This window comes from Diadema antillarum, unplaced genomic scaffold, assembly GCF_040938485.1.
Source record: "Diadema antillarum isolate AM-2024a unplaced genomic scaffold, OU_Dant_1.0 seq00001996_RagTag, whole genome shotgun sequence".
Lineage (NCBI taxonomy): Eukaryota > Metazoa > Echinodermata > Echinoidea > Diadematoida > Diadematidae > Diadema > Diadema antillarum.
Window position 1 is genome coordinate 78,280 of NW_027272652.1, and position 26,331 is coordinate 104,610.

A 26,331-nucleotide genomic window follows, 5' to 3' on the forward strand; every position below is an offset into this window, starting at 1 on the left:
CGCCCCCTCCCCTTAATTTCTAAAGCGAAAAAATATAGCTACAAACGGCAGTTTTGGGACTGTAAAATGTCAAAATTTTCAAGCTCGCTCGCTTCGCTCGCTCGCATTTAATCGTTATGCCATTCTCCTGATGTTACTGCCAGCAACTGCCAGCAGTTGCACCCGGTGCAACCCCCTTAATTTCCAAAGCAAATACATATAATATATACATATTTCATTATATATAGCTACAAACGGCAGTTTGGGGACTTTAAAATGTCAAAATTTTCAAGCTCGCTTGCTTCGCTCGCTCGCATTTAATCGTTATGAAATTCTAATGATGTTACTGTCAGTAATTGCCAGCAGTTGCGCCCGGTGCGCCCCCTCCCCTTAATTTCTAAAGCGAAAAAATATAGCTACAAACGGCAGTTTGGGGACTGTAAAATGTCAAAATTTTCAAGCTCGCTCGCTTTGCTCGCTCGCATTTAATCGTTATGCAATTCTCCTGATGTTGCTGTCAGTAATTGCCAGCAGTTGCGCCCGGTGCGCCCCCTCCCCTTAATTTCTAAGGCGAAAAAATATAGCTACAAACGGCAGTTTTGGGACTGTAAAATGTCAAAATTTTCGAGCTCGCTCGCTTCGCTCGCTCGCATTTAATCGTTATGCAATCCTCCTGATGTTGCTGTCAGTAATTACCAGCAGTGCGCCCCCTCCCCTTAATTTCTAAAGCGAAAAAATATAGCTACAAACGGCAGTTTTGGGACTTAAAATGTCAAAATTTTCAAGCTCGCTCGCTTCGCTCGCTCGCATTTAATCGTTATGCCATTCTCCTGATGTTACTGCCAGCAACTGCCAGCAGTTGCACCCGGTGCAACCCCCTTAATTTCCAAAGCAAATACATATAATATATACATATTTTATTATATATAGCTACAAACGGCAGTTTGGGGACTGTAAAATGTCAAAATTTTCAAGCTCGCTCGCTCCACTTGCTCGCATTTAATTGTACAGTTATGCAATTCTGATGTTGCTTCCATGAGGTGCGCCCCCCCCCCCCAATGTCTTGACCCACGGTACGCCACTGAACACCCCCCTCTAAAAAATCCTGGGTACGCCTATGATCATCACTTACAACTCATCGTGCGAGTTTAGCTGTGCTGTTGGTTTCAACCTTACCGGAGACTCCAGAGTAACATGTCCGGCTTCGGGCGAGTTAAATCTTCCGTTTTGTGAAAGTAAGGCGGGGCCTGGTATACATTTGTGTTCTTGTCATTTCTTTTTCTTTTCATCTGTTTTGTTCTGTTGTGAGTGTGTATGTGTGTTTGTTGATTTCTTATCGTTTAGAAGGGAACAGAGGAACAACAGAATGCTATACTTGAAAGGTTGCTTATTCCTACATTCTAAACAATAATGTTGTTTCTTTCGAGTGATAAGTGATAAGCTACAGTGGTAAGCCTGACATTAGTACATTTTGTCTTAATTTGTAGTTGTGAACTGTACCGTGCCTCAACTCCCATCACAACTTGAGAGTGTGGACGAAAGCTGTAACACAGGTTCTATCATCACTTACAACTCATCGTGCGAGTTTAGCTGTGCTGTTGGTTTCAACCTTACCGGAGACTCCAGAGTAACGTGTCCGGCTTCCGGCGAGTTAAAGCTTCCGTCTTGTGAAAGTAAGGCGGGGCCTGTAATTCATTTGTATTGCCGTTGTATCTTTTTCTTTTCATCTGCTTTGTTCTGTTGTGTGTGTGTGTGTGTGTGTGTGTGTGTGTGTTGATTTCTAATTTTATAAAAGGGAACAGAGGAACAACAGAATGCTGTACTCGAAAGCTTGCTTATTCCTACATTCTAGACAATGTTGTTTGTTTCATGTCGTAAGTGATAAGCTACAGTGGTAAGCCTGACATTAGTACATTTTGTCTTAATTTGTAGTTGTGAACTGCACCGTGCCTCAACTCTCGTCACAACTTGAGAGTGTGGACGAAAACTGTAACACAGGTTATATGATCACTTACAACTCATCCTGCGAGTTTAGCTGTGCTGTTGGTTTCAACCTTACCGGAGACTCCAGTGTAACTTGTCCGGCGTCCGGCGAGTTAAACCTTCCATCTTGTGAAAGTAATGCGGGGCCTGTTATGCATTTATGTTTTTGTCGTTTCTTTGTATTTTCGTCTGTTTTGTTCTGTTGTGTTTATGAGGTTTTTTTTTATCAAGAGAGACAGAGGAACAACAAAATTACGTAAAAGTTGTTTTTTGCTAGTAGAAAATTTGTTGTTTGCGTTGTTTCAAGGGCATTAATGGATAAGTTGCAGCGATTGGCCTATAAGCATTACTTAAGTGAATTATTTGTTTTAATTTGTAGTTGTGAATTGCACCGTACCTCAACTCCCATCACAACTTGAGAGTGTGGACGAAAGCTGTAACACAGGTTCTATGATCACTTACAACTCATCGTGCGAGTTTAGCTGTGCTGTTGGTTTCAACCTTACCGGAGACTCCAGAGTAACATGTCCTGCGTCCGGGGAGCTAAAGCTTCCGTCTTGTGAAAGTAAGGCGGGGTCTGTTATACATTTATGTTTTTGTCGTTTCTTTGTATTTTCATCTATTTTGTTCTGTTGTGTTCGTGTGTTATCGTTTATGCGTTTTGCTGTTGTTATTTTTATTTTCAGAGGAGAGCAGAGGAACAACAGACTTACATACTTGAAAGTTTGTTCATTGCCACATTGTAAACAATGTGTTGTTTCGTTTCGAGTGATAAGTGATTACCTCCAGTGTAAACTAATCATCAAGGCTTTTGATTCCATTTGCAGTTGTGAACTGCACCGTGCCTCAACTCCCATCACAACTTGAGAGTGTGGACGAAAGCTGTAACACAGGTTCTATCATCTCTTACAACTCATCGTGCGAGTTTAGCTGTGCTGTTGGTTTCAACCTTACCGGAGACTCCAGTGTAACGTGTCCGGCTTCCGACGAGTTAAAGCTTCCGTCTTGTGAAAGTAAGGCGGGGTCTGTTATACATTTATGTTTTGTCGTTTCTTTGTATTTTCATCTCTTTTGTTCTGTTGTGTTCGTGTGTTATCGTTTATGTGTTTTGCTGTTGTTATTTTTATTTTCAGGGGAGAGCAGAGGAACAACAGACTTACATACTTGAAAGTTTGTTCATTGCCACATTGTAAACAATGTGTTGTTTCGTTTCGAATGATAAGTGATTACCTCTAGTGTAAACTAATCATCAAGGCATTTGTTTTCATTTGTAGTTGTGAACTGCACCGTGCCTCAACTCCCATCACAACTTGAGAGTGTGGACGAAAGCTGTAACACAGGTTCTATCATCACTTACAACTCATCGTGCGAGTTTAGCTGTGCTGTTGGTTTCAACCTTACCGGAGACTTCAGAGTAACTTGTCCGGCGTCCGGCGAGTTAAACCTTCCCTCTTGTGAAAGTAAGGCGGGGCCTGTTATGCATTTATGTTTTTGTCGTTTCTTTGTATTTTCATCTGTTTTGTTCTGTTGTGTTTATGAGGTTTTTTTTTTTATCAAGAGAGACAGAGGAACAACAAAATTACGTAAAAGTTGTTTTTTGCTAGTAGAAAATTTGTTGTTTGCGTTGTTTCAAGTGCATTAACGAATAAGTTGCAGCGATTGGCCTATAATCATTACTTAAGTGAATTATTTGTTTTAATTTGTAGTTGTGAATTGCACCGTACCTCAACTCCCATCACAACTTGAGAGTGTGGACGAAAGCTGTAACACAGGTTCTATCATCACTTACAACTCATCGTGCGAGTTTAGCTGTGCTGTTGGTTTCAACCTTACCGGAGACTTCAGAGTAACTTGTCCGGCGTCCGGGGAGTTAAATCTTCCGTCTTGTGAAAGTAAGGCGGGGTCTGTTATACATTTATGTTTTTGTCGTTTCTTTGTATTTTCATCTCTTTTGTTCTGTTGTGTTCGTGTGTTATCGTTTATGTGTTTTGCTGTTGTTATTTTTATTTTCAGAGGAGAGCAGAGGAACAACAGGCTTACATACTTGAAAGTTTGTTCATTGCCACATTGTAAACAATGTGTTGTTTCGTTTCGAGTGATAAGTGATTACCTCCAGTGTAAACTAATCATCAAGGCATTTGTTTTCATTTGCAGTTGTGAACTGCACCGTGCCTCAACTCCCATCACAACTTGAGAGTGTGGACGAAAGCTGTAACACAGGTTCTATCATCACTTACAACTCATCGTGCGAGTTTAGCTGTGCTGTTGGTTTCAACCTTACCGGAGACTCCAGAGTAACGTGTCCGGCTTCGGGCGAGTTAAATCTTCCGTTTTGTGAAAGTAAGGCGGGGCCTGGTATACATTTCTGTTCTTGTCATTTCTTTTTCTTTTCATCTGTTTTGTTCTGTTGTGAGTGTGTATGTGTGTTTGTTGATTTCTTATCGTTTAGAAGGGAACAGAGGAACAACAGAATGCTATACTTGAAAGGTTGCTTATTCCTACATTCTAAACAATAATGTTGTTTCTTTCGAGTGATAAGTGATAAGCTACAGTGGTAAGCCTGACATTAGTACATTTTGTCTTAATTTGTAGTTGTGAACTGCACCGTGCCTCAACTCCCATCACAACTTGAGAGTGTGGACGAAAGCTGTAACACAGGTTCTATCATCTCTTACAACTCATCGTGCGAGTTTAGCTGTGCTGTTGGTTTCAACCTTACCGGAGACTCCAGTGTAACGTGTCCGGCTTCCGACGAGTTAAAGCTTCCGTCTTGTGAAAGTAAGGCGGGGTCTGTTATACATTTATGTTTTGTCGTTTCTTTGTATTTTCATCTCTTTTGTTCTGTTGTGTTCGTGTGTTATCGTTTGTGTGTTTTGCTGTTGTTATTTTTATTTTCAGGGGAGAGCAGAGGAACAACAGACTTACATACTTGAAAGTTTGTTCATTGCCACATTGTAAACAATGTGTTGTTTCGTTTCGAATGATAAGTGATTACCTCTAGTGTAAACTAATCATCAAGGCATTTGTTTTCATTTGCAGTTGTGAACTGCACCGTGCCTCAACTCCCATCACAACTTGAGAGTGTGGACGAAAGCTGTAACACAGGTTATATCATCACTTACAACTCATCGTGCGAGTTTAGCTGTGCTGTTGGTTTCAACCTTACCGGAGACTCCAGTGTAACGTGTCCGGCTTCCGGCGAGTTAAATCTTCCGTCTTGTGAAAGTAAGGCGGGGCCTGTTATGCATTTATGTTTTTGTCGTTTCTTTGTATTTTCATCTGTTTTGTTCTGTTGTGTTTATGAGGTTTTTTTTTTTTATCAAGAGAGACAGAGGAACAACAAAATTACGTAAAAGTTGTTTTTTGCTAGTAGAAAATTTGTTGTTTGCGTTGTTTCAAGTGCATTAACGAATAAGTTGCAGCGATTGGCCTATAATCATTACTTAAGTGAATTATTTGTTTTAATTTGTAGTTGTGAATTGCACCGTACCTCAACTCCCATCACAACTTGAGAGTGTGGACGAAAGCTGTAACACAGGTTCTATCATCACTTACAACTCATCGTGCGAGTTTAGCTGTGCTGTTGGTTTCAACCTTACCGGAGACTTCAGAGTAACTTGTCCGGCGTCCGGGGAGTTAAATCTTCCGTCTTGTGAAAGTAAGGCGGGGTCTGTTATACATTTATGTTTTTGTCGTTTCTTTGTATTTTCATCTCTTTTGTTCTGTTGTGTTCGTGTGTTATCGTTTATGTGTTTTGCTGTTGTTATTTTTATTTTCAGAGGAGAGCAGAGGAACAACAGGCTTACATACTTGAAAGTTTGTTCATTGCCACATTGTAAACAATGTGTTGTTTCGTTTCGAGTGATAAGTGATTACCTCCAGTGTAAACTAATCATCAAGGCATTTGTTTTCATTTGCAGTTGTGAACTGCACCGTGCCTCAACTCCCATCACAACTTGAGAGTGTGGACGAAAGCTGTAACACAGGTTCTATGATCACTTACAACTCATCGTGCGAGTTTAGCTGTGCTGTTGGTTTCAACCTTACCGGAGACTCCAGAGTAACGTGTCCGGCTTCCGGCGAGTTAAATCTTCCGTCTTGTGAAAGTAAGGCGGGGTCTGTTATACATTTATGTTTTGTCGTTTCTTTGTATTTTCATCTATTTTGTTCTGTTGTGTTCGTGTGTTATCGTTTATGTGTTTTGCTGTTGTTATTTTTATTTTCAGGGGAGAGCAGAGGAACAACAGACTTACATACTTGAAAGTTTGTTCATTGCCACATTGTAAACAATGTGTTGTTTCGTTTCGAATGATAAGTGATTACCTCTAGTGTAAACTAATCATCAAGGCATTTGTTTTCATTTGCAGTTGTGAACTGCACCGTGCCTCAACTCCCATCACAACTTGAGAGTGTGGACGAAAGCTGTAACACAGGTTCTATCATCACTTACAACTCATCGTGCGAGTTTAGCTGTGCTGTTGGTTTCAACCTTACCGGAGACTCCAGTGTAACGTGTCCGGCTTCCGGCGAGTTAAATCTTCCGTTTTGTGAAAGTAAGGCGGGGTCTGTTATACATTTATGTTTTGTCGTTTCTTTGTATTTTCATCTATTTTGTTCTGTTGTGTTCGTGTGTTATCGTTTATGTGTTTCGCTGTTGTTATTTTTATTTTCAGAGGAGAGCAGAGGAACAACAGACTTACATACTTGAAAGTTTGTTCATTGCCACATTGTAAACAATGTGTTGTTTCGTTTCGAATGATAAGTGATTACCTCTAGTGTAAACTAATCATCAAGGCATTTGTTTTCATTTGCAGTTGTGAACTGCACCGTGCCTCAACTCCCATCACAACTTGAGAGTGTGGACGAAAGCTGTAACACAGGTTCTATCATCACTTACAACTCATCGTGCGAGTTTAGCTGTGCTGTTGGTTTCAACCTTACCGGAGACTCCAGTGTAACGTGTCCGGCTTCCGGCGAGTTAAATCTTCCGTTTTGTGAAAGTAAGGCGGGGTCTGTTATACATTTATGTTTTGTCGTTTCTTTGTATTTTCATCTATTTTGTTCTGTTGTGTTCGTGTGTTATCGTTTATGTGTTTTGCTGTTGTTATTTTTATTTTCAGGGGAGAGCAGAGGAACAACAGACTTACATACTTGGAAGTTAAACCTTCCATCTTGTGAAAGTAATGCGGGGCCTGTTATGCATTTATGTTTTTGTCGTTTCTTTGTATTTTCATCTGTTTTGTTCTGTTGTGTTTATGAGGGTTTTTTTATCAAGAGAGACAGAGGAACAACAAAATTACATAAAAGTTGTTTTTTGCTAGTAGAAAATTTGTTGTTTGCGTTGTTTCAAGGGCATTAATGGATAAGTTGCAGCGATTGGCCTATAATCATTACTTAAGTGAATTATTTGTTTTAATTTGTAGTTGTGAATTGCACCGTACCTCAACTCCCATCACAACTTGAGAGTGTGGACGAAAGCTGTAACACAGGTTCTATCATCACTTACAACTCATCGTGCGAGTTTAGCTGTGCTGTTGGTTTCAACCTTACCGGAGACTCCAGAGTAACGTGTCCGGCTTCCGGCGAGTTAAATCTTCCGTCTTGTGAAAGTAAGGCGGGGTCTGTTATACATTTATGTTTTTGTCGTTTCTTTGTATTTTCATCTATTTTGTTCTGTTGTGTTCGTGTGTTATCGTTTATGCGTTTTGCTGTTGTTATTTTTATTTTCAGAGGAGAGCAGAGGAACAACAGACTTACATACTTGAAAGTTTGTTCATTGCCACATTGTAAACAATGTGTTCTTTCGTTTCGAGTGATAGGTGATTACCTCCAGTGTAAACTAATCATCAAGGCTTTTGATTCCATTTGCAGTTGTGAACTGCACCGTGCCTCAACTCCCATCACAACTTGAGAGTGTGGACGAAAGCTGTAACACAGGTTCTATCATCTCTTACAACTCATCGTGCGAGTTTAGCTGTGCTGTTGGTTTCAACCTTACCGGAGACTCCAGAGTAACGTGTCCGGCTTCCGGCGAGTTAAATCTTCCGTCTTGTGAAAGTAAGGCGGGGTCTGTTATACATTTATGTTTTGTCGTTTCTTTGTATTTTCATCTCTTTTGTTCTGTTGTGTTCGTGTGTTATCGTTTATGTGTTTTGCTGTTGTTATTTTTATTTTCAGGGGAGAGCAGAGGAACAACAGACTTACATACTTGGAAGTTAAACCTTCCATCTTGTGAAAGTAATGCGGGGCCTGTTATGCATTTATGTTTTTGTCGTTTCTTTGTATTTTCGTCTGTTTTGTTCTGTTGTGTTTATGAGGGTTTTTTTATCAAGAGAGACAGAGGAACAACAAAATTACATAAAAGTTGTTTTTTGCTAGTAGAAAATTTGTTGTTTGCGTTGTTTCAAGGGCATTAATGGATAAGTTGCAGCGATTGGCCTATAAGCATTACTTAAGTGAACTATTTGTTTTAATTTGTAGTTGTGAACTGTACCGTGCCTCAACTCCCATCACAACTTGAGAGTGTGGACGAAAGCTGTAACACAGGTTATATGATCACTTACAACTCATCGTGCGAGTTTAGCTGTGCTGTTGGTTTCAACCTTACCGGAGACTCCAGTGTAACGTGTCCGGCTTCCGGCGAGTTAAAGCTTCCGTCTTGTGAAAGTAAGGCGGGGTCTGTCATACATTTATGTTTTGTCGTTTCTTTGTGTTTTCATCTCTTTTGTTCTGTTGTGTTTGTGTGTTATCGTTTATGTGTTTTGCTGTTGTTATTTTTATTTTCAGGGCAGAGCAGAGGAACAACAGACTTACATACTTGAAAGTTTGTTCATTGCCACATTGTAAACAATGTGTTGTTTCGTTTCGAATGATAAGTGATTACCTCTAGTGTAAACTAATCATCAAGGCATTTGTTTTCATTTGCAGTTGTGAACTGCACCGTGCCTCAACTCCCATCACAACTTGAGAGTGTGGACGAAAGCTGTAACACAGGTTATATCATCACTTACAACTCATCGTGCGAGTTTAGCTGTGCTGTTGGTTTCAACCTTACCGGAGACTTCAGAGTAACTTGTCCGGCGTCCGGCGAGTTAAACCTTCCCTCTTGTGAAAGTAAGGCGGGGCCTGTTATGCAGTTATGTTTTTGTCGTTTCTTTGTATTTTCATCTGTTTTGTTCTGTTGTGTTTATGAGGTTTTTTTTTTTATCAAGAGAGACAGAGGAACAACAAAATTACGTAAAAGTTGTTTTTTGCTAGTAGAAAATTTGTTGTTTGCGTTGTTTCAAGGGCATTAACGAATAAGTTGCAGCGATTGGCCTATAATCATTACTTAAGTGAATTATTTGTTTTAATTTGTAGTTGTGAATTGCACCGTACCTCAACTCCCATCACAACTTGAGAGTGTGGACGAAAGCTGTAACACAGGTTCTATCATCACTTACAACTCATCGTGCGAGTTTAGCTGTGCTGTTGGTTTCAACCTTACCGGAGACTCCAGTGTAACGTGTCCGGCTTCCAGCGAGTTAAATCTTCCGTCTTGTGAAAGTAAGGCGGGGTCTGTTATACATTTGTATTTTTGTCGTTTCTTTGTATTTTCATCTCTTTTGTTCTGTTGTGTTCGTGTGTCATCGTTTATGTGTTTTGCTGTTGTTATTCTTATTTTCAGAGGAGAGCAGAGGAACAACAAACTTACATACTTGAAAGTTTGCTCATTGTCACATTGTAAACAATGTGTTGTTTCGTTTCGAGTGATAAGTGATTACCTCTAGTGTAAACTAATCACATTGTAAACTAATCATATTATAAACAATATGTTGTTTCGTTTCGAGTGATAAGTGATTACCTCTAGTGTAAACTAATCATCAAGACATTTGTTTTCATTTGCAGTTGTGAACTGCACCGTGCCTCAACTCCCATCACAACTTGAGAGTGTGGACGAAAGCTGTAACACAGGTTCTATCATCTCTTACAACTCATCGTGCGAGTTTAGCTGTGCTGTTGGTTTCAACCTTACCGGAGACTCCAGAGTAACGTGTCCGGCTTCCGACGAGTTAAAGCTTCCGTCTTGTGAAAGTAAGGCGGGGCCTGGTATACATTTGTGTTCTTGTCATTTGTTTTTCTTTTCATCTGTTTTGTTCTGTTGTGAGTGTGTATGTGTGTTTGTTGATTTCTTATCGTTTAGAAGGGAACAGAGGAACAACAGAATGCTATACTTGAAAGGTTGCTTATTCCTACATTCTAAACAATAATGTTGTTTCTTTCGAGTGATAAGTGATAAGCTACAGTGGTAAGCCTGACATTAGTACATTTTGTCTTAATTTGTAGTTGTGAACTGTACCGTGCCTCAACTCCCATCACAACTTGAGAGTGTGGACGAAAGCTGTAACACAGGTTCTATCATCACTTACAACTCATCGTGCGAGTTTAGCTGTGCTGTTGGTTTCAACCTTACCGGAGACTTCAGAGTAACTTGTCCTGCGTCCGGGGAGCTAAAGCTTCCGTCTTGTGAAAGTAAGGCGGGGTTTGTTATACATTTGTATTTTTGTCGTTTCTTTGTATTTTCATCTCTTTTGTTCTGTTGTGTTCGTGTGTCATCGTTTATGTGTTTTTCTGTTCTTATTTCTATTTTCAGAGGAGAGCAGAGGAACAACAAACTTACATACTTGAAAGTTTGTTCATTGCCACATTATAAACAATATGTTGTTTCGTTTCGAGTGATAAGTGATTACCTCTAGTGTAAACTAATCATCAAGACATTTGTTTTCATTTGCAGTTGTGAACTGCACCGTGCCTCAACTCCCATCACAACTTGAGAGTGTGGACGAAAGCTGTAACACAGGTTATATCATCACTTACAACTCATCGTGCGAGTTTAGCTGTGCTGTTGGTTTCAACCTTACCGAAGACTCCAGAGTAACGTGTCCGGCTTCCGGCGAGTTAAACCTTCCAATTTGTAAAAGTAAGGCGGGGCCTGGTAAACATTTGTGTTCTTGTCATTTCTTTTTCTTTTCATCTGTTTTGTTCTGTTGTGAGTGTGTGTTTGTGTGTGTGTGTGTGTGTTTGTGTGTCTGTGTTGATTTGTTATTTTGTAAAAGGTAACAAACGAACAACAGAATGCTGTACTTGAAAGGTTGCTTATTCCTACATTCTAGACAACAATGTTATTTGTTTAGAGTGATAAGCTTCAGTGGTAAGCCTGACATTAGTACATTTTGTCCTTATTTGTAGTTGTGAATTGCACCGTACCTCAACTCCCATCACAACTTGAGAGTGTGGACGAAAACTGTAACACAGGTTCTATGATCACTTACAACTCATCGTGCGAGTTTAGCTGTGCTGTTGGTTTCAACCTTACCGGAGACTCCAGTGTAACGTGTCCGGCTTCCGGCGAGTTAAACCTCCCGTTTTGTGAAAGTAAGGCGGAGCCTTTTCCATCTTTGTTTTGCTGACGTTTTTTCCTTTCCTTTTGTTTGTTTGTTTGTTTTTGTTTGTTGTTGTTGTTGTTGTTTTTTAGATCGGAACAGAGGAGGAACAGAATATCATACTGAAAAAGTTGTTTATTTCTACATTGTAGACAATATCAAAGTTGTTAAATTGTTCATTCTCATCATGCGAGTTTAGCTGTGCTGTTGGTTTCAACCTTACCGGAGACTCCAGAGTAACGTGTCCGGCTTCCGGCGAGTTAAACCTTCCGTCTTGTGAAAGGAAGGCCGGGCTTTTTCCATATTTTTTTGTCGTGCTTCCTTTTGTTTTGCCTTGTTCATTTTTTTTTTCAGATTGGAAATGGGAAGGAACAGACTGTCATACTGAAAAGGTTGTTTATTGTCACACTTTAGACAATTTGTTGTCATTTGCTCATTGTTTAAAGGCACAAAAAGTAGCATTCTGTTGGGAAAAGAAAGTGAAAAGTAGTGAGTAAAAAAACTAATAAGAGAGAAAAACCGTATCCGGGTACTTACCCCCTGGGCAACTACCCTCTGGATAACTACCACCCAGATAATTACTCCCCAGGTCTATTCCCCCTTAGGGCAACTACCCCCCGGACAACTACCCTCCTAGGGCAATCACCCTCCAGGGCCATTACCCCCAAGGACAACTACCACCCGGTCATCTACCCTCCTAGGGCAACTACCCCCAAGGGCAATTACCCCTAGGACATCTACCCCCCCCCCCCCCGATAACTACTCCCTGGGTAACTACCCCCTGGATGACTACCCCCGGATAACTACCCCCAGATAACTACCACCCGGATAACTACCCCCTGGATAACTACCCCCCGGAGAACTACCCCCTGGATAACTACCCCCGGAGACCTACCCCCTGGGTAACTACCCCCCCCCCCCGATAACTACCCCCAGGATAACTACCACCCGGATAACTACCCCCCCCCCCCCCCCCCCGGATAACTACCCCAGGATAACTACCCCCAGGATAACTACCACCCGGATTACTATCCCCCCTCCCCCATAACCATACCTCGAACCCCCCCCCCCCGCCCCCTCCTGATACTTACCTACTGGACAACCCTCCCTCCCCACCCCCACCCCCCCCCCCCCAAAGTTACCACCCGTTGTAATTTTTCCATAAGTTCATAACACCATATCAGAAGATGCACCTTTCTCTTACACTGTCATCATTTACTCTTTTGGCTTGTCATTTTCTACCATTAACACATTAGACGATAAACATAAGAAAAGGAGAGTTGATTTCACTGCAATTCGTATTCCCTTAACATTAGCGAGGGACCCTTCGATATAAAGCCATAGTTTCTGATAGGATCCAGGCACGGTTTTATTAAAGTTATCAGTCCTGACAAGCTGTCAGTTCCACACAATTACCAATCGTTGGAGGTCGATCAAAGCAGATCCATGGTAACAAGTCAGTGACTCGAGCTTATCAATCCAGCAGAACCCATGGTTTTATTGAAATTATTAGAGACTAACAAGATGTCATAACTGGCAACTTTTATCAAACGGTGCCCTAATCTGTCATAAGAGTAAAATGACAGCTTGTTTTACATACAAGTAGAATTGTGCTAGTTTTCAAATTAAATGTTCTCGACACTTTAAAGGGAAATCCAGTTCAAATATAAGTTAGTCTGATTAGAAAGAGTAAAATATTACGAGTGTAACGGTATTTCTTCTTCTTCTTTTTTTTTTTTACAAAACACCCCTTGTTGTTAACGAAGTCTTTTGTCCTGCACCCTCTTTTTGAATAGATCTATAGAGAGTTGTAGTTGACAGAATCCTTTTTTACATTATAGGGCTGCTCTGTTTTATCCCGGCCATTTCAAGAGTATTTTTTGTTTTCACAAAAACTTGAATCCTTCTTGGAATAACATGCTCGTTAATATTTCGTAAGGGGTTTCTAATCATCTCACCAAAAAGATGTTTAAAACCTGAAGTTAGGTCTCGACCAAAACCAGACGATATGAAAAAATGTTTTTTTTTTCAATTCAAATAGCAAATGTTGTTCGAAAATAACAATGAGAGACGTAATTTTCTGGGGGAGAGTTTGTAAGAGGGGTGATTGTTTGGAGCCTAATTTTAATAAGGAGTAATTGTCCAGGGAGGTAATGCTCTGCAGTGATCATGCCAAGGAGGTGACAATCTTTTCCCACATCCTTGGTACTAGTTGTTAATGCCCAATAATGCAGTAGGGCAATTCTGAAATGAGCGTTAACGGTATAACAGCAAAATAATTACAAAATTGATGAAACAATGCAAAGAAAGAAAATTAAGACAGAGACGAAGTACTCAAATAAAGATACAGTGCACTCCCGTTACAACGAACACGGTTATAACGAAATTTCGTTATAACGAAGCAAAAATTCCGGTCCCAGAATTGTCGCCATTAAAGTCATGGTACAAAATTCGCTTATAACGAAGACGGTTATAACAAAATTTTCGTTATCACGAAGTCTTTTCTGAGCGCCACTGACAAAGAAAAACAAAAGAAATGTGCTCCGTTATAACGAAATGCGGATCGCATTCGAAAATGCGTAGCGGAACAAGCGTCTCTGCATGAGCGAACGCATCATTGAATGTTCACTCCGTGTATCACGCACAGTTTCCGAGAGGAACTTGCGTTATTGTAATACGATAATCTGAATTCAGATAAAGGCCGTGTCACACCAGCCTTGCGTGCGACTTGCAAAGAACAATTTTGACTACTCGGAGGTCCCCGTAGATGATCCGCACATGACAGTACCTAGCATGTATCTCAAAAGTAGTCGCCCGGAGGTGCGCACGCATATTTTTTTACCCGCAACCGTGTTCAGGCCATGTCACACCTTTCCGGGCAAGCTACTCGGGCTTGTTACGTGTAGGGATTTTCTAGCATACCGGACATTCCTGAGGGCGGAAAAGGATTTGTGCGAGTCAGCGCATATGTGTCTCACTTGCTGGACGCGTTATACTTGCGAGTATACTGTGTGACCTTTGTACCAGTCGCGTGGGGGCTGACAACTCAGTGAAGGAATTCCTCTACTGGAATGGCTGAAATCTCACAGAATTTCATTATCTTGGCTGCATACGGGACTGTGAAGTACCTGCGTGGGAATTGCCTGGGAAGTACTGCCGCTTAGGGTTTCCTACTGGCGTTCTGCGTGGACCTCTACGGGCATTCCCGCGACTCACTCGGAAAAAGTTTTGGTCATGCTCAAAACTTGGCTGCGGTTAAATCGGACTTGCGTGAGCGCCTCCGGGCAACTACGCGCTAGATACTGTCAGGTGCGGACCAACTGCGGAGAACTCCGGGGAGTAAATTTGTTTCCCCGCAAGTCAAGCCGCAGAAGTTCCCCCGTACGGTATGACAAGGCATGAATGAAAATTGCAAACATTCTTGTTCGCCCGCTGAAAATATACGTGCTGGAAACTACCTCCTCACCACAAGCCCGCGTAGCTTGTCCGGAATGGTGTGACACGGCCTTAAGGTTTGTTTCATTGTTCCGAAGTCCTTTAATACAAAACACACAGATTCTGATACAACTAAATGTCCGTTAGTTCGGAAATGAAATAGGGTTTGTTATTAAGCACATTTTGGCGTTATTCCAAAGGTTCGTTAATCCGATAATAAAATATGGTCCTTATTCTTATTCTTATACGGTTCGTTAGTCCGAAAATGATAGGAATTCAAAACGTTCGTTAATCGGAACATTACAAAAAGTATCGTTAATCCATGGTGGAAAAAGGAGAGTACACTAACAAAACTTAAGAATTGCTATCCTTATAATTGTCACAAATGTACACACTAGTAGTTATGTACAGTATGATGTACTGTATGCATGGCTGTTTTAATATGTATGTACACAGGTTGACCAGATTAATGGAGAACATTCTATGTGGTATAGATATAGTACATACAGGCTGACCAGATAAGTGGAGAATTTTCTAGGTGGTATACAATGTAGCTATACAGTACATGCATGTAACAGGAAATATATCATAGCTCACTCAATCTAGAATGATTTCACCCTTTCCAGAAAGTTCTGGGACGTGCTTACATGTTTGGCTGAGTGAGGCACTGTCCCTGTAGCCCAATGTGATTGGTAGTTATTCTTGGTAATGATGTTTTGTACATAGTTAGGCAGTGAGTCATCCAGGTTTCCTGGAACTTGGACTGGCTAGTAGGTTGGAGAGAGTTATAGAATGTGCTAGAAGGGGGTGAATGGATAGTATATAAGCCAGAGAAATTCTGCAGTAGGCAGAGTACCCAACACCTCTGCTCTGAGAGTTACGTCACTTCTGGCTCTGAAGCGACTTGTTATAGTCAGTCCTGTGTTACCTGCTGACCTGTTATGTTTGTGGAGATAAGGCCTGGGAGACATTTTGCCTGCAGATAATTAATTTGCCTTCATTGGGGATAGACACCATTTTTATGTCAATGGACATTGTTACGGAAAAGCTGTGACGGGCTGGATTCCTAGCTGGACAATATTAAGTGAATCATCATTCAACGCATCAACTGGATGTGGTCGTCACAACATTTGGACTCTGCACGTTTCGCCGTGGACGTATATCGTGGATTTTACCCCGGATCTATACCGTGGACTATCGTAACCTGTGCCTCTGGAGTTACGTCAGAGGAATCATTCATCGGTGCATCGCGGATCATTCGTTTGTGCATCAAGCATCGTATTTGGACATTTCCAGGGATATTGCGTGTAATGCGTACGTAAGTGATTCCATTACTGACTATATTTGTTTCTATTGATCATTATTGTACTGATGTGAAACCGATTACCAGTCTGTACCCACAATATCACTGTTAATAAACCGCCTGAACATCAGTTGATTGTTTCTTTTGTGCGATCATTCTCAGAGTGATTTTGGTCGTAACAAAATTGGGGGCTTGTGTCCGGGAAGTGAATTTAAGCCAAAACTTAGAATTTGGAACGTTCCGGAATCCAGAATATTGGTACAGACAAAATACCAGTTGAGTTGATTGTTCAATTGTATATTGTGTGTTATACATTGTAACAATGTCAATCAGTACAATGGATGTTCAGGCATTTGTTCAGAGGACAGATTTGTCCCTCAAAGATTTGCAAAGGTTACGCAAATGTGATTTGACTGCTATTGCACAGCATTTAAATGTAGATGTTCCACAAGGTGCAAGAAAGGCAGAGATTCTTGACTTAGTAGCTGGTCACATGGAGCTCAAAGAAGAAATTGACACTCCAGATCGAGCTCAAATTTCAGATCAAACAAGGCTTGAGCTTGCAAAATTGGAAATGAAGGAGAGAGAAAGAGCAAGGGAATTAGAACTGGAGAAAGAGAAGATGAGAGCTATCGTAGCTTTTTGTTTGATGGTGAGGTGACCCCATGTACTTCTGGTGAGGCAGGTAAGCCAGTGGTCATCCTGAGGGATACGGGGGCCTCTCAGTCGTTGATGGTGGATGGTGGTATGACTTTTCCACCAGATAGTGCAGTGAATGCAAAAGTCTTGATTCAGACTGTTGATGGCAGTTATATGTCAGTGCCACTGTATAGAGTGGATTTGAAGTGTGACCTAGTTTCTGGTCCTGTGACTGTTGGAGTTGTTCCTGAGTTGCCTATGGCAGGCATTGATTTCCTGTTGGGGAATGACTTGGCTGGGGACAAGGTGGTTGCGTCTCCAGTTGTTTCGGATAAACCAGTGGTGGTTGCTGAAACTGAGCAGTTGCAGGAGGAGTTTCCTGGGATTTTCCCAGATTGTGTTGTGACTAGGTCTCAGGCTCGTAGAGCTGTTCAAGATGATGCGGATTCCGTTGATGTGGAGGAGAATTCCGGTGTTTGGTTGGCAGAAACCTTTTTCAAGGATTTGAATGATGGGGTTGCTGTATTAGGCTCCGAGGCTAACAGTGATGGGCTGTTTAGCAAGTCTTCCTTGGTTGAAGCACAGCAGGCAGACTCTGAGTTGAAAGGCTTGTCTCAGACGGCGTGTTCTGAGGCTGAGGCTGAAAAGGTCCCTGAGTGCTATTATGTCAAAGATGGCATTTTGATGAGGAAGTGGAGACCTCCCCATAGGCCAGCTGATGAGGATTGGACGGTGGTCCGTCAAGTTGTTGTCCCTCCTAGTTACCGCGGTGAGATCTTGAGGATTGCTCACGAGTTACCTGTTGGCGGCCATTTAGGCGTCAGAAAGACAAAGGATCGGATCATGAGGCATTTTTATTGGCCAGGGTTGAATGTGGACGTGGCTGAGTTTTGTAAGACTTGTCACACATGTCAGGTGGCTGGTAAACCACAGCATTCAGTGAAGCCGGCGCCATTGATTCCGATACCTGCGTTTGAAGAGCCATTCAGTCGGGTTTTAGTTGACTGTGTTGGACCTTTGCCTAGGACTAGGTCGGGTCACAAGTACCTCTTGACAATCATGGATATGTCTACACGGTTTCCAGAGGCTATCCCATTGCGAAATATCACTGCTAAGACTGTGGTAGATGCTCTAGTGCAGTTTTTCACTAGGTATGGGTTGCCCAAGGAAGTGCAGTCTGACCAAGGGTCAAATTTCATGTCAGGCATATTTCAAGAGGTGATGTATCGTTTGGGTGTGAAGCAGCTGAAGTCGTCAGCTTATCATCCCCAGTCCCAAGGTGCGTTGGAGCGCTACCACCAGACCCTAAAGACAATGATTAGGGCGTTCTGTGAGGAGTATCCCGAGGATTGGGATAAGGGCATCCCTTTCCTGCTGTTCGCAACGAGGGACTCCCCAAATGAGTCGACGGGTTTCAGCCCATTTGAGTTGGTGTACGGTCATGAAGTCAGGGGCCCACTGAAGCTCATCAAAGAGAAATTTATGACGGAGGATGATGAGGTCCACCTACTTGACTACGTGTCAAAGTTTCGTGAAAGGCTTTCAAAGGCTTGTGAGGTAGCTAGGGAACACTTGAAAGTGTCACAAGACTCTATGAAGAGAAAGGCAGACAAAAATGCCAAAGCCCGAACTTTCAACCCAGGTGACAAAGTTCTTGTACTGCTGCCCATACAAGGTGAACCACTGAAAGCCAAGTTCAGTGGCCCATACTGTGTCAAAAAGAAACTCAATGATGTGAACTATGTGATCAGTACGCCAGACAGACGCAAAGATCAGAGGGTGTGTCACGTAAACATGCTGAAAGAGTACTATGAGAGAAAGGCTAGTCAGCCAGTAGGTGTAACCCAGGTGGTAGAAGAAGAAGTAGATGAAGAGGGAGAAGCTCAAGATGAGAATGGAAGTGAGCCCTCTAGTGCCAGGTTGTCTAACTCAGAGATGTTAGGGAAAGTAGATGAGGCACTGAACTACCTACCTGAAAATCAGAGGAAAGATGTGACTAGTCTGTTACATGAGTACGAAGAATTGTGTAAGGACAAACCAGGCTGCACCCCTCTTGCTGTACATGATGTTGATGTAGGAGATGCTGACCCTATCAAGCAAAACCCTTACAGGTTAAACCCGAGCAAACTGCAAAAAGTAAGGGAAGAGGTTCAGTACATGCTAGACAATGACATAATAGAACCGAGTAAAAGCAGTTGGAGCTCCCCAATCGTCATGGTGCCCAAACCGGATGGGTCTCAAAGATTCTGTATAGATTACAGAAAGGTGAATGCCGTGACGAAAACAGACTCTTTCCCCATTCCCAGACTAGAAGATTGCATTGACAGGGTCGGAAATTCTGCATATGTCAGTAAGATAGACCTTCTAAAGGGATACTGGCAAGTGCCCTTGACCGACAAAGCCAGAGAGATTTCTGCTTTTGCTACACCAGATGGCTTGTTCCAATGCAAAGTAATGCCATTCGGCATGAAAAATGCTCCAGCCACCTTCCAACGGCTGACGAACCAAATCATTGCCGGACTTGACAATTGTGTAGTATACATTGATGACATCCTAGTGTATAGTGACACGTGGGAGGAGCACATTACACACTTGCGGCAACTTTTTGATCGACTCAAGGAGGCCGGATTGGTGATTAATCTGGCAAAGAGTGAATTTGCAAAGGCCAAAGTGGTGTATCTCGGGCATGTAGTCGGTCAGGGACAAGTATTGCCAAGAGAAGCCAAGGTAGAGGCTATTCTAGGCTTTCCCATCCCCCAATCCAAGAAGGAGTTGCTCAGATTTCTGGGCATGGCTGGTTTCTACAGGAAATTTGTACCGAATTTCAGCACTGTAGTCACCCCCCTAACAAACCTGCTGAAGGGCAAGGCGAAGTACACGTGGACTGATGAGTGTCAAAGAGCCTTCGAGAAACTAAAGGCAGTCCTTGCTAATGAGCCTGTTTTGGCAGCTCCTGACTTCGCAAAGCCATTCAAGGTGGCAATAGATGCGAGCGATGTTGGAGTGGGAGCGGTTTTGCTCCAAGAAGATGAAGAAGGCACTGAACGACCAGTTAGCTACTTCTCCAAAAAATTGAACGCATACCAGAAGAAGTACTCCACAATTGAGAAGGAGGCTCTCAGTCTCATCCTTGCCCTCCAGCAATACGAAGTGTACTTGACAAATAGCAAAGGGGAGATCACGGTCTATACTGACCACAACCCCTTGGTCTTTTTAGACCGGTTCAAAATGAAGAACAACAGGTTGTTCAGATGGAGCATGATGACGCAGCCATATGCACTCAAAATCAAACATGTGGCAGGCAAAAACAATGTAATTGCCGACGCTCTGTCAAGAGTGTAACATGAAGGAAGTATCAAAGGTGAAAAGTTTTCACCGCATATCATTTTCAGTGTATGTGTTTAGCATATTCATTAATGTGTGCAAAACAGTTCGATATGATTGTATAAGCTCTGAGAATCCAAGCAATATCATTGTAAATGGTATCCATGAAAAGAGAACATGGAATGAATACAGCTATCCAAAAGACATGTGATAGTATGTGATTATTGTAGCTTGACTTGGATTTTACCTCACATTCACTATAAATAATAATGAGAAATTGTGAAGGTAAAAGAAACCCTTGCTACGGCAAGGCTTTCTTTTTCCCATGGGGGATGGTGTCACAAATGTACACACTAGTAGTTATGTACAGTATGATGTACTGTATGCATGGCTGTTTTAATATGTATGTACACAGGTTGACCAGATTAATGGAGAACATTCTATGTGGTATAGATATAGTACATACAGGCTGACCAGATAAGTGGAGAATTTTCTAGGTGGTATACAATGTAGCTATACAGTACATGCATGTAACAGGAAATATATCATAGCTCACTCAATCTAGAATGATTTCACCCTTTCCAGAAAGTTCTGGGACGTGCTTACATGTTTGGCTGAGTGAGGCACTGTCCCTGTAGCCCAATGTGATTGGTAGTTATTCTTGGTAATGATGTTTTGTACATAGTTAGGCAGTGAGTCATCCAGGTTTCCTGGAACTTGGACTGGCTAGTAGGTTGGAGAGAGTTATAGAATGTGCTAGAAGGGGGTGAATGGATAGTATATAAGCCAGAGAAATTCTGCAGTAGGCAGAGTACCCAACACCTCTGCTCTGAGAGTTACGTCACTTCTGGCTCTGAAGCGACTTGTTATAGTCAGTCCTGTGTTACCTGCTGACCTGTTATGTTTGTGGAGATAAGGCCTGGGAGACATTTTGCCTGCAGATAATTAATTTGCCTTCATTGGGGATAGACACCATTTTTATGTCAATGGACATTGTTACGGAAAAGCTGTGACGGGCTGGATTCCTAGCTGGACAATATTAAGTGAATCATCATTCAACGCATCAACTGGATGTGGTCGTCACAACATTTGGACTCTGCACGTTTCGCCGTGGACGTATATCGTGGATTTTACCCCGGATCTATACCGTGGACTATCGTAACCTGTGCCTCTGGAGTTACGTCAGAGGAATCATTCATCGGTGCATCGCGGATCATTCGTTTGTGCATCAAGCATCGTATTTGGACATTTCCAGGGATATTGCGTGTAATGCGTACGTAAGTGATTCCATTACTGACTATATTTGTTTCTATTGATCATTATTGTACTGATGTGAAACCGATTACCAGTCTGTACCCACAATATCACTGTTAATAAACCGCCTGAACATCAGTTGATTGTTTCTTTTGTGCGATCATTCTCAGAGTGATTTTGGTCGTAACATAATCGTCTTAAGATAAATAAATCTTCGAAATAACTAACCTTTCTCATTTTTTTTTCGTCAACAAAATTTCTTCGGAATAACGAACCTTATTTCATTTTCGGATGAAAAAGCCTTCGGAACAACGGACTTTCTGAAAAGTGAACCTTTCTCATTTTTTGATTTATAAACCTTCAGAATGACGAACCTCATTTCATTTTCAGATCAACGAACCTTCGGAAAATGAACAATATATTATTTTGATCTAAATTATGAACTTTCGGAATAATGATTCTTCGGAAATGCGAACCTTCAGATAAACAAACCATCGGAATCCCGGGAATGGCGAAACTTCGGAATAAGGAGCCTTGGGAGTAACGTACTTTAGTAAGAAAAGAACCTTTGGAATAGCGAACTGTAACTACACCGTCATTTTCTACACATGTGTGACAACACAAACAACTTTATGCTCTTTTAAAAATGTAATATTTAAACGAAATTAAAAAGGTATTCTCCCATTTCACATAGCTTTCCAGCGTATGATGAGGATTCAACAAACATAATTTTTTATGCGTGATTTCCTTCTTTTCGTTATACATTGCATATTATATTTGTTCGGTTATAACGAAATTTCGTTAAAACGAAAAAAAAAAAATGCCGGTCCTGAGCATTTCGTTTTAACGGGAGTGCACTGCACATGAACACACACGAGATAAACCCCTTGTAATGATAGAAAGAGGAAAGGTGAGTAATGAATGACAGGAATAGACTACCTTCACGGTGGACAGAGAAAAGCGAGAGGGAAGAAGAAGATGATGGGTCAAAACCAGGGCACGTGAGGCATGAGATATAAGCTCCTCAAAATAAAGAAGTGTTACATGGAGTTGTGGTAAACGATAGACGATTGTGGTTCAAAAATATTGCAAAAAGTATAACTCATTCTGAAGTGTAATATTTCTTCAAAATGTCTTTAGTTCAATGGTAAAGGCATTCAAACTTAGAAACTCTTTTATACTATACTATCAAGAGAAATCCGAAATTTCGGAACAGTAAAAGAAAATACAGATTTAGCGAAAATAGTTTTGGTTAAAGGCATTGACATTTACTGGATTACCGGGTAGGATATGAAGGGACAGCTTCGTTTTTTATGAATATAGAGTCAAAATACAGAGGGAGAAATTAAGCTTGTACATAAATCGTCCTAAATGCAAACGATACAAATCGTAAATCCTTAAGATGTTGTTTTCATAAGATGATGTATCAGTATGGCATCTCCGTGATTCCTGGCAAATAATACAAAGAACTTCGTTTCCTGTAGTTATGATATTCTTTTTATTAAAAGTAAGAGTGGGGGGGGGATGGGGGTGGGGGGCAATGACCCGGGAGGTAGTTACCCAGGGGGTAATGACGTGGTGCACTGTCCGGGGGGTAATTTCCTCTTGATAGTTATAGGGGAGGGGGAGTTGTAGGCCTACTTATCCGGGGTAATCATCCATGGGAAGTTATCGGAGGGGGTAGTTATCGGGTGGAAGCTATCTGGGGTCTAGTTATCGGAGGAGGGGGTAATTAACCTGGGGATAATTATCCTGGTGGTAATTATCTGGGGGGGGGGGGGGGGGTAGTTATCCGGAGGGTAATTATCCGGGGGGTAATTATCCGGGGGGTAATTATTCGGGGGGTAATTATCCGTGGGGTAGTTATCCGGGGGTAGTTATCCTGGGGGTAGTTATCCTGGGGGTAGTTACCCAGGGGGTAGTTCTCCGGGGGGTAGTTACCCAGGGGGTAGTTCTCCGGGGGGTAGTTATCCAGGGGGTAGTTTTCCGGGGGGTAGTTATCCAGGGGGTAGTTATCCGGGGGGGGGGGGGGGGGGTAGTTATCCTGGGGTGGTTATCCGAGGGGTAGTTATCCAGGGGGTAGTTTTCCTAATAGGAATTGCCCTGGGGGTGATTGCCCTAGGAGGGTAGTTGTCCGGGGGGTAGTTGTCCTAGGGGGTAATTACCTTGGAGGGTAATTGCCCTTGGAGGGTAGTTGTCCGGGGGGTAGTTGCCCTAGGGGGAATTGTCCTGGGGGTAATTATCCGGGTGGTAGTTATCCGGAGGGTGGTTTTCCAGGGGGTAGTGTTCCTGGACCCGAAAAAAACCTGTGATATGCATTGCTACATTTACTCGATCAGTAATCACGTGCACCATACCGGATCTTCCCGCCAACTTGGAGACTACAGCGTCTGACTGCAGTTTGGGCTCTATCCTCGAGTTCGGGTCAACGTGCGAGTTTACGTGCGCAGTCGGCTACAATTTGGTCGGCGAATCGGTTGGAACATGCGCAGATACCGGTGCTGTTGATATCCCTTCTTGCGACGGTAAGTGACAGATAATTCTACTCTTAAACAGAAAAATTCCTTGTTAGTTCAAAGCAATTACTCAATCAATTTTCACCAATTTCTTATGATGTTGATTCCACCTCCAATTTGACGCTTATATGATAATTACCGTGTTGACGCACAAACTCAAAAAGATTTATTCTAAGCGCTGAATAGATATTTTGATGAAAAGTAATTCTTATTTGTTTGTTTCTATTGTTCCATATTCCACGTTTTAACGAATAGATCATATACTCATCAAGAAATTAAATGAGTGAATTGCCGAATACAGCAAATGTAGCAAAACAGCAAAAGAAGCGTCGCCTGTGGGGCGTAGATTCCCAGATGCTAATTTGAGATGAATTCTTACATGAAACTGTTGCATGCACGAAAACACTCTACCCTTGACAAGGATATTAACAACAACAACAAAACTATTCACTATGAATTAATCAGTACATATAGGTTATTATAGTTTGAAAAGTTGCAGATTCTGATAGTAGATATATAGCAGTAATGTGGTTGTGTTCTTTAAAACGTATGTTTACTAAAATATGTTTTTTTGGACATCTCTATTTCTGCCTAGCTGTGACTTGTACCGTGCCACAACTACCATCTCAGCTGGAAAGCAGTGATCCAAACTGTGGTGAGGGTTCTGTTTTGAATTTCGGCTCCACTTGCGACTATGCTTGTGCCGCAGGGTTCAGACTTAATGACTCGTCCGTCGCGACTTGCCCGATGTCCGGGGTTCTCGTCCTGCCTGCTTGTGAAGGTAAGAGACATAAGATCTAAAACTTTTTTTATATCACATATTGATTAAAAATTTACTAATGTGTTTGTTTGTTAGTTGCTAGTCTAGTTTGTGCTTTGATTACATTCAAGGTTGTTGTTTTTCTTAACTATTCATTGATCAGTTATCGATCAATCCATCAGTCTAATCATTCATTCATTCATTCATCCATTCATCCATTCATCCATTCATCCATTCATCCATTCAATCATTCATTCATTCATTCATTCATTCATTCATTCATTCATTCATTCATTCATTCATTCATACATACATTCGTTCATTCGTTCTTTCTTTCATTTTTCTTTCACGTCCTTTGAAAATAGTATCCCCTGACCCAAAACCACAAAAGAGGAGAAAATGTCAAAGAAACGAGTGCAGTCATTCCTAATCATGCCTGTAATGCCATTCAGTGGCGTATCGAGGGAAAACGGCGCCCGGGGCAAGCGCGAGAATTGCGCCCCTAATTTCTGAAAAAGTGTTCAACTCAAAGAGATTTAATCTCTTTGGTTCAACCCCAACCCCATCCCGGCAGGGACTTTAAACAAAGTCCTCATGATATGCTTTTTCAAGCACTTTAAAGGGGTCTTTTTGAGGATGATTTAAATGTAATTAATTTTGATAAATTTTGGCGAGCGAGCCGAAAATTTTGGTATTTCAGCTTACAAAACATGGAATACTTGTCATTTTTTGCTAATCAAATCTTACAATTCCAATCAAGATATAGTGACGGCCGTATAGGCAACGATTTATACCAACAAACTGCATGAGGAATTTAAAAAGTACTCTAAATTAGTACGCGCGAGTTAGCCGAAATTTGTATATTTCCACGTCATCATCACGTTTTGTTCTTATCTCTTTTTTCTTTTCTTTTTTTGATAAATTTTGGCGAGCGAGCGCAGCGAGCGAGCCGAAAATTTGTGTATTTCAGCTTTCAAAACAAGGAATTCTTGTCATCTTTTGCTTATTAAATCTTACATTAGAGTGACGACCTTTATATAGATAACGATTTAAACCAACAAACTGAGGACTTATAATACTATAGTACTCTAAATTGGTACGAGCGAGTGAGCCGAAATTTGCATATTTCCGCGTCATCATTACGTTTTGTTCTTATCTTTTTTGATTTGTTTATTTTTTTGCGCCCCCCCCATGTGTTCGAAACCGTTGGCGTCCTCTCTTGATCCAATCGGCGATCGCTTCAGAACGAATGAAATTGCAGCCGCTGCTCCGTGTAACATTTTTCCTGCTTAATATAAAATGACATGTGTGAACACAATAGACATTGTCATTTTGTGCGCGTCATCGTTACGTTTTGTTCTTATCTTCTTCTTTTCTTTTTTCTTTTCTTTTTGATAAATTTTGGAGCGCGAGCGCAGCGAGCGAGCTGAAAATTTTTGTATTTCAGCTTACAAAACATTGAATTCTTGTCATTTTTTGCTTATTTCATCTTACAATCCTAATCAAGATAATAGTGACGGCCTTATAGATTTATACCAACAAACTGTGGACTTGATAAAAAAATACTCTAAATTGTACGAGCGAGTGAGCCGAAATTTGCCTTTTTCCTCGCCATCATTACGTTTTGTTCTTATCTTACTTGATTTTTTTGCGCCCCCCCCGTATGTTCGAAACCGTTGGCGCATTCTTTTGATCTAATTGGCGATCGCTTCAGAA

The 26,331-nt window shown here is 41.5% G+C and overlaps 1 protein-coding gene across 1 annotated transcript in view; it reads left to right on the forward strand.

Annotated features, from left to right (window-relative positions):
- LOC139713528 (sushi, von Willebrand factor type A, EGF and pentraxin domain-containing protein 1-like) overlaps positions 1-26,331 on the forward strand; it is a 54,821-nt gene that overhangs the window by 12,805 nt on the left and 15,685 nt on the right. Inside the window, exons 9-28 of the mRNA XM_071625255.1 lie at positions 1,467-1,652; positions 2,342-2,527; positions 2,790-2,975; positions 3,237-3,422; positions 4,117-4,302; positions 4,555-4,740; positions 5,002-5,187; positions 5,883-6,068; positions 6,330-6,515; positions 6,777-6,962; positions 7,386-7,571; positions 7,834-8,019; positions 8,443-8,628; positions 8,890-9,075; positions 9,850-10,035; positions 10,736-10,921; positions 11,191-11,330; positions 11,579-11,660; positions 23,679-23,864; positions 24,451-24,636. Of these exons, the coding sequence (XP_071481356.1) occupies positions 1,467-1,652; positions 2,342-2,527; positions 2,790-2,975; positions 3,237-3,422; positions 4,117-4,302; positions 4,555-4,740; positions 5,002-5,187; positions 5,883-6,068; positions 6,330-6,515; positions 6,777-6,962; positions 7,386-7,571; positions 7,834-8,019; positions 8,443-8,628; positions 8,890-9,075; positions 9,850-10,035; positions 10,736-10,921; positions 11,191-11,330; positions 11,579-11,660; positions 23,679-23,864; positions 24,451-24,636 (3,570 nt within the window). The remainder of the gene's footprint in view (positions 1-1,466; positions 1,653-2,341; positions 2,528-2,789; positions 2,976-3,236; positions 3,423-4,116; positions 4,303-4,554; positions 4,741-5,001; positions 5,188-5,882; positions 6,069-6,329; positions 6,516-6,776; positions 6,963-7,385; positions 7,572-7,833; positions 8,020-8,442; positions 8,629-8,889; positions 9,076-9,849; positions 10,036-10,735; positions 10,922-11,190; positions 11,331-11,578; positions 11,661-23,678; positions 23,865-24,450; positions 24,637-26,331) is intronic.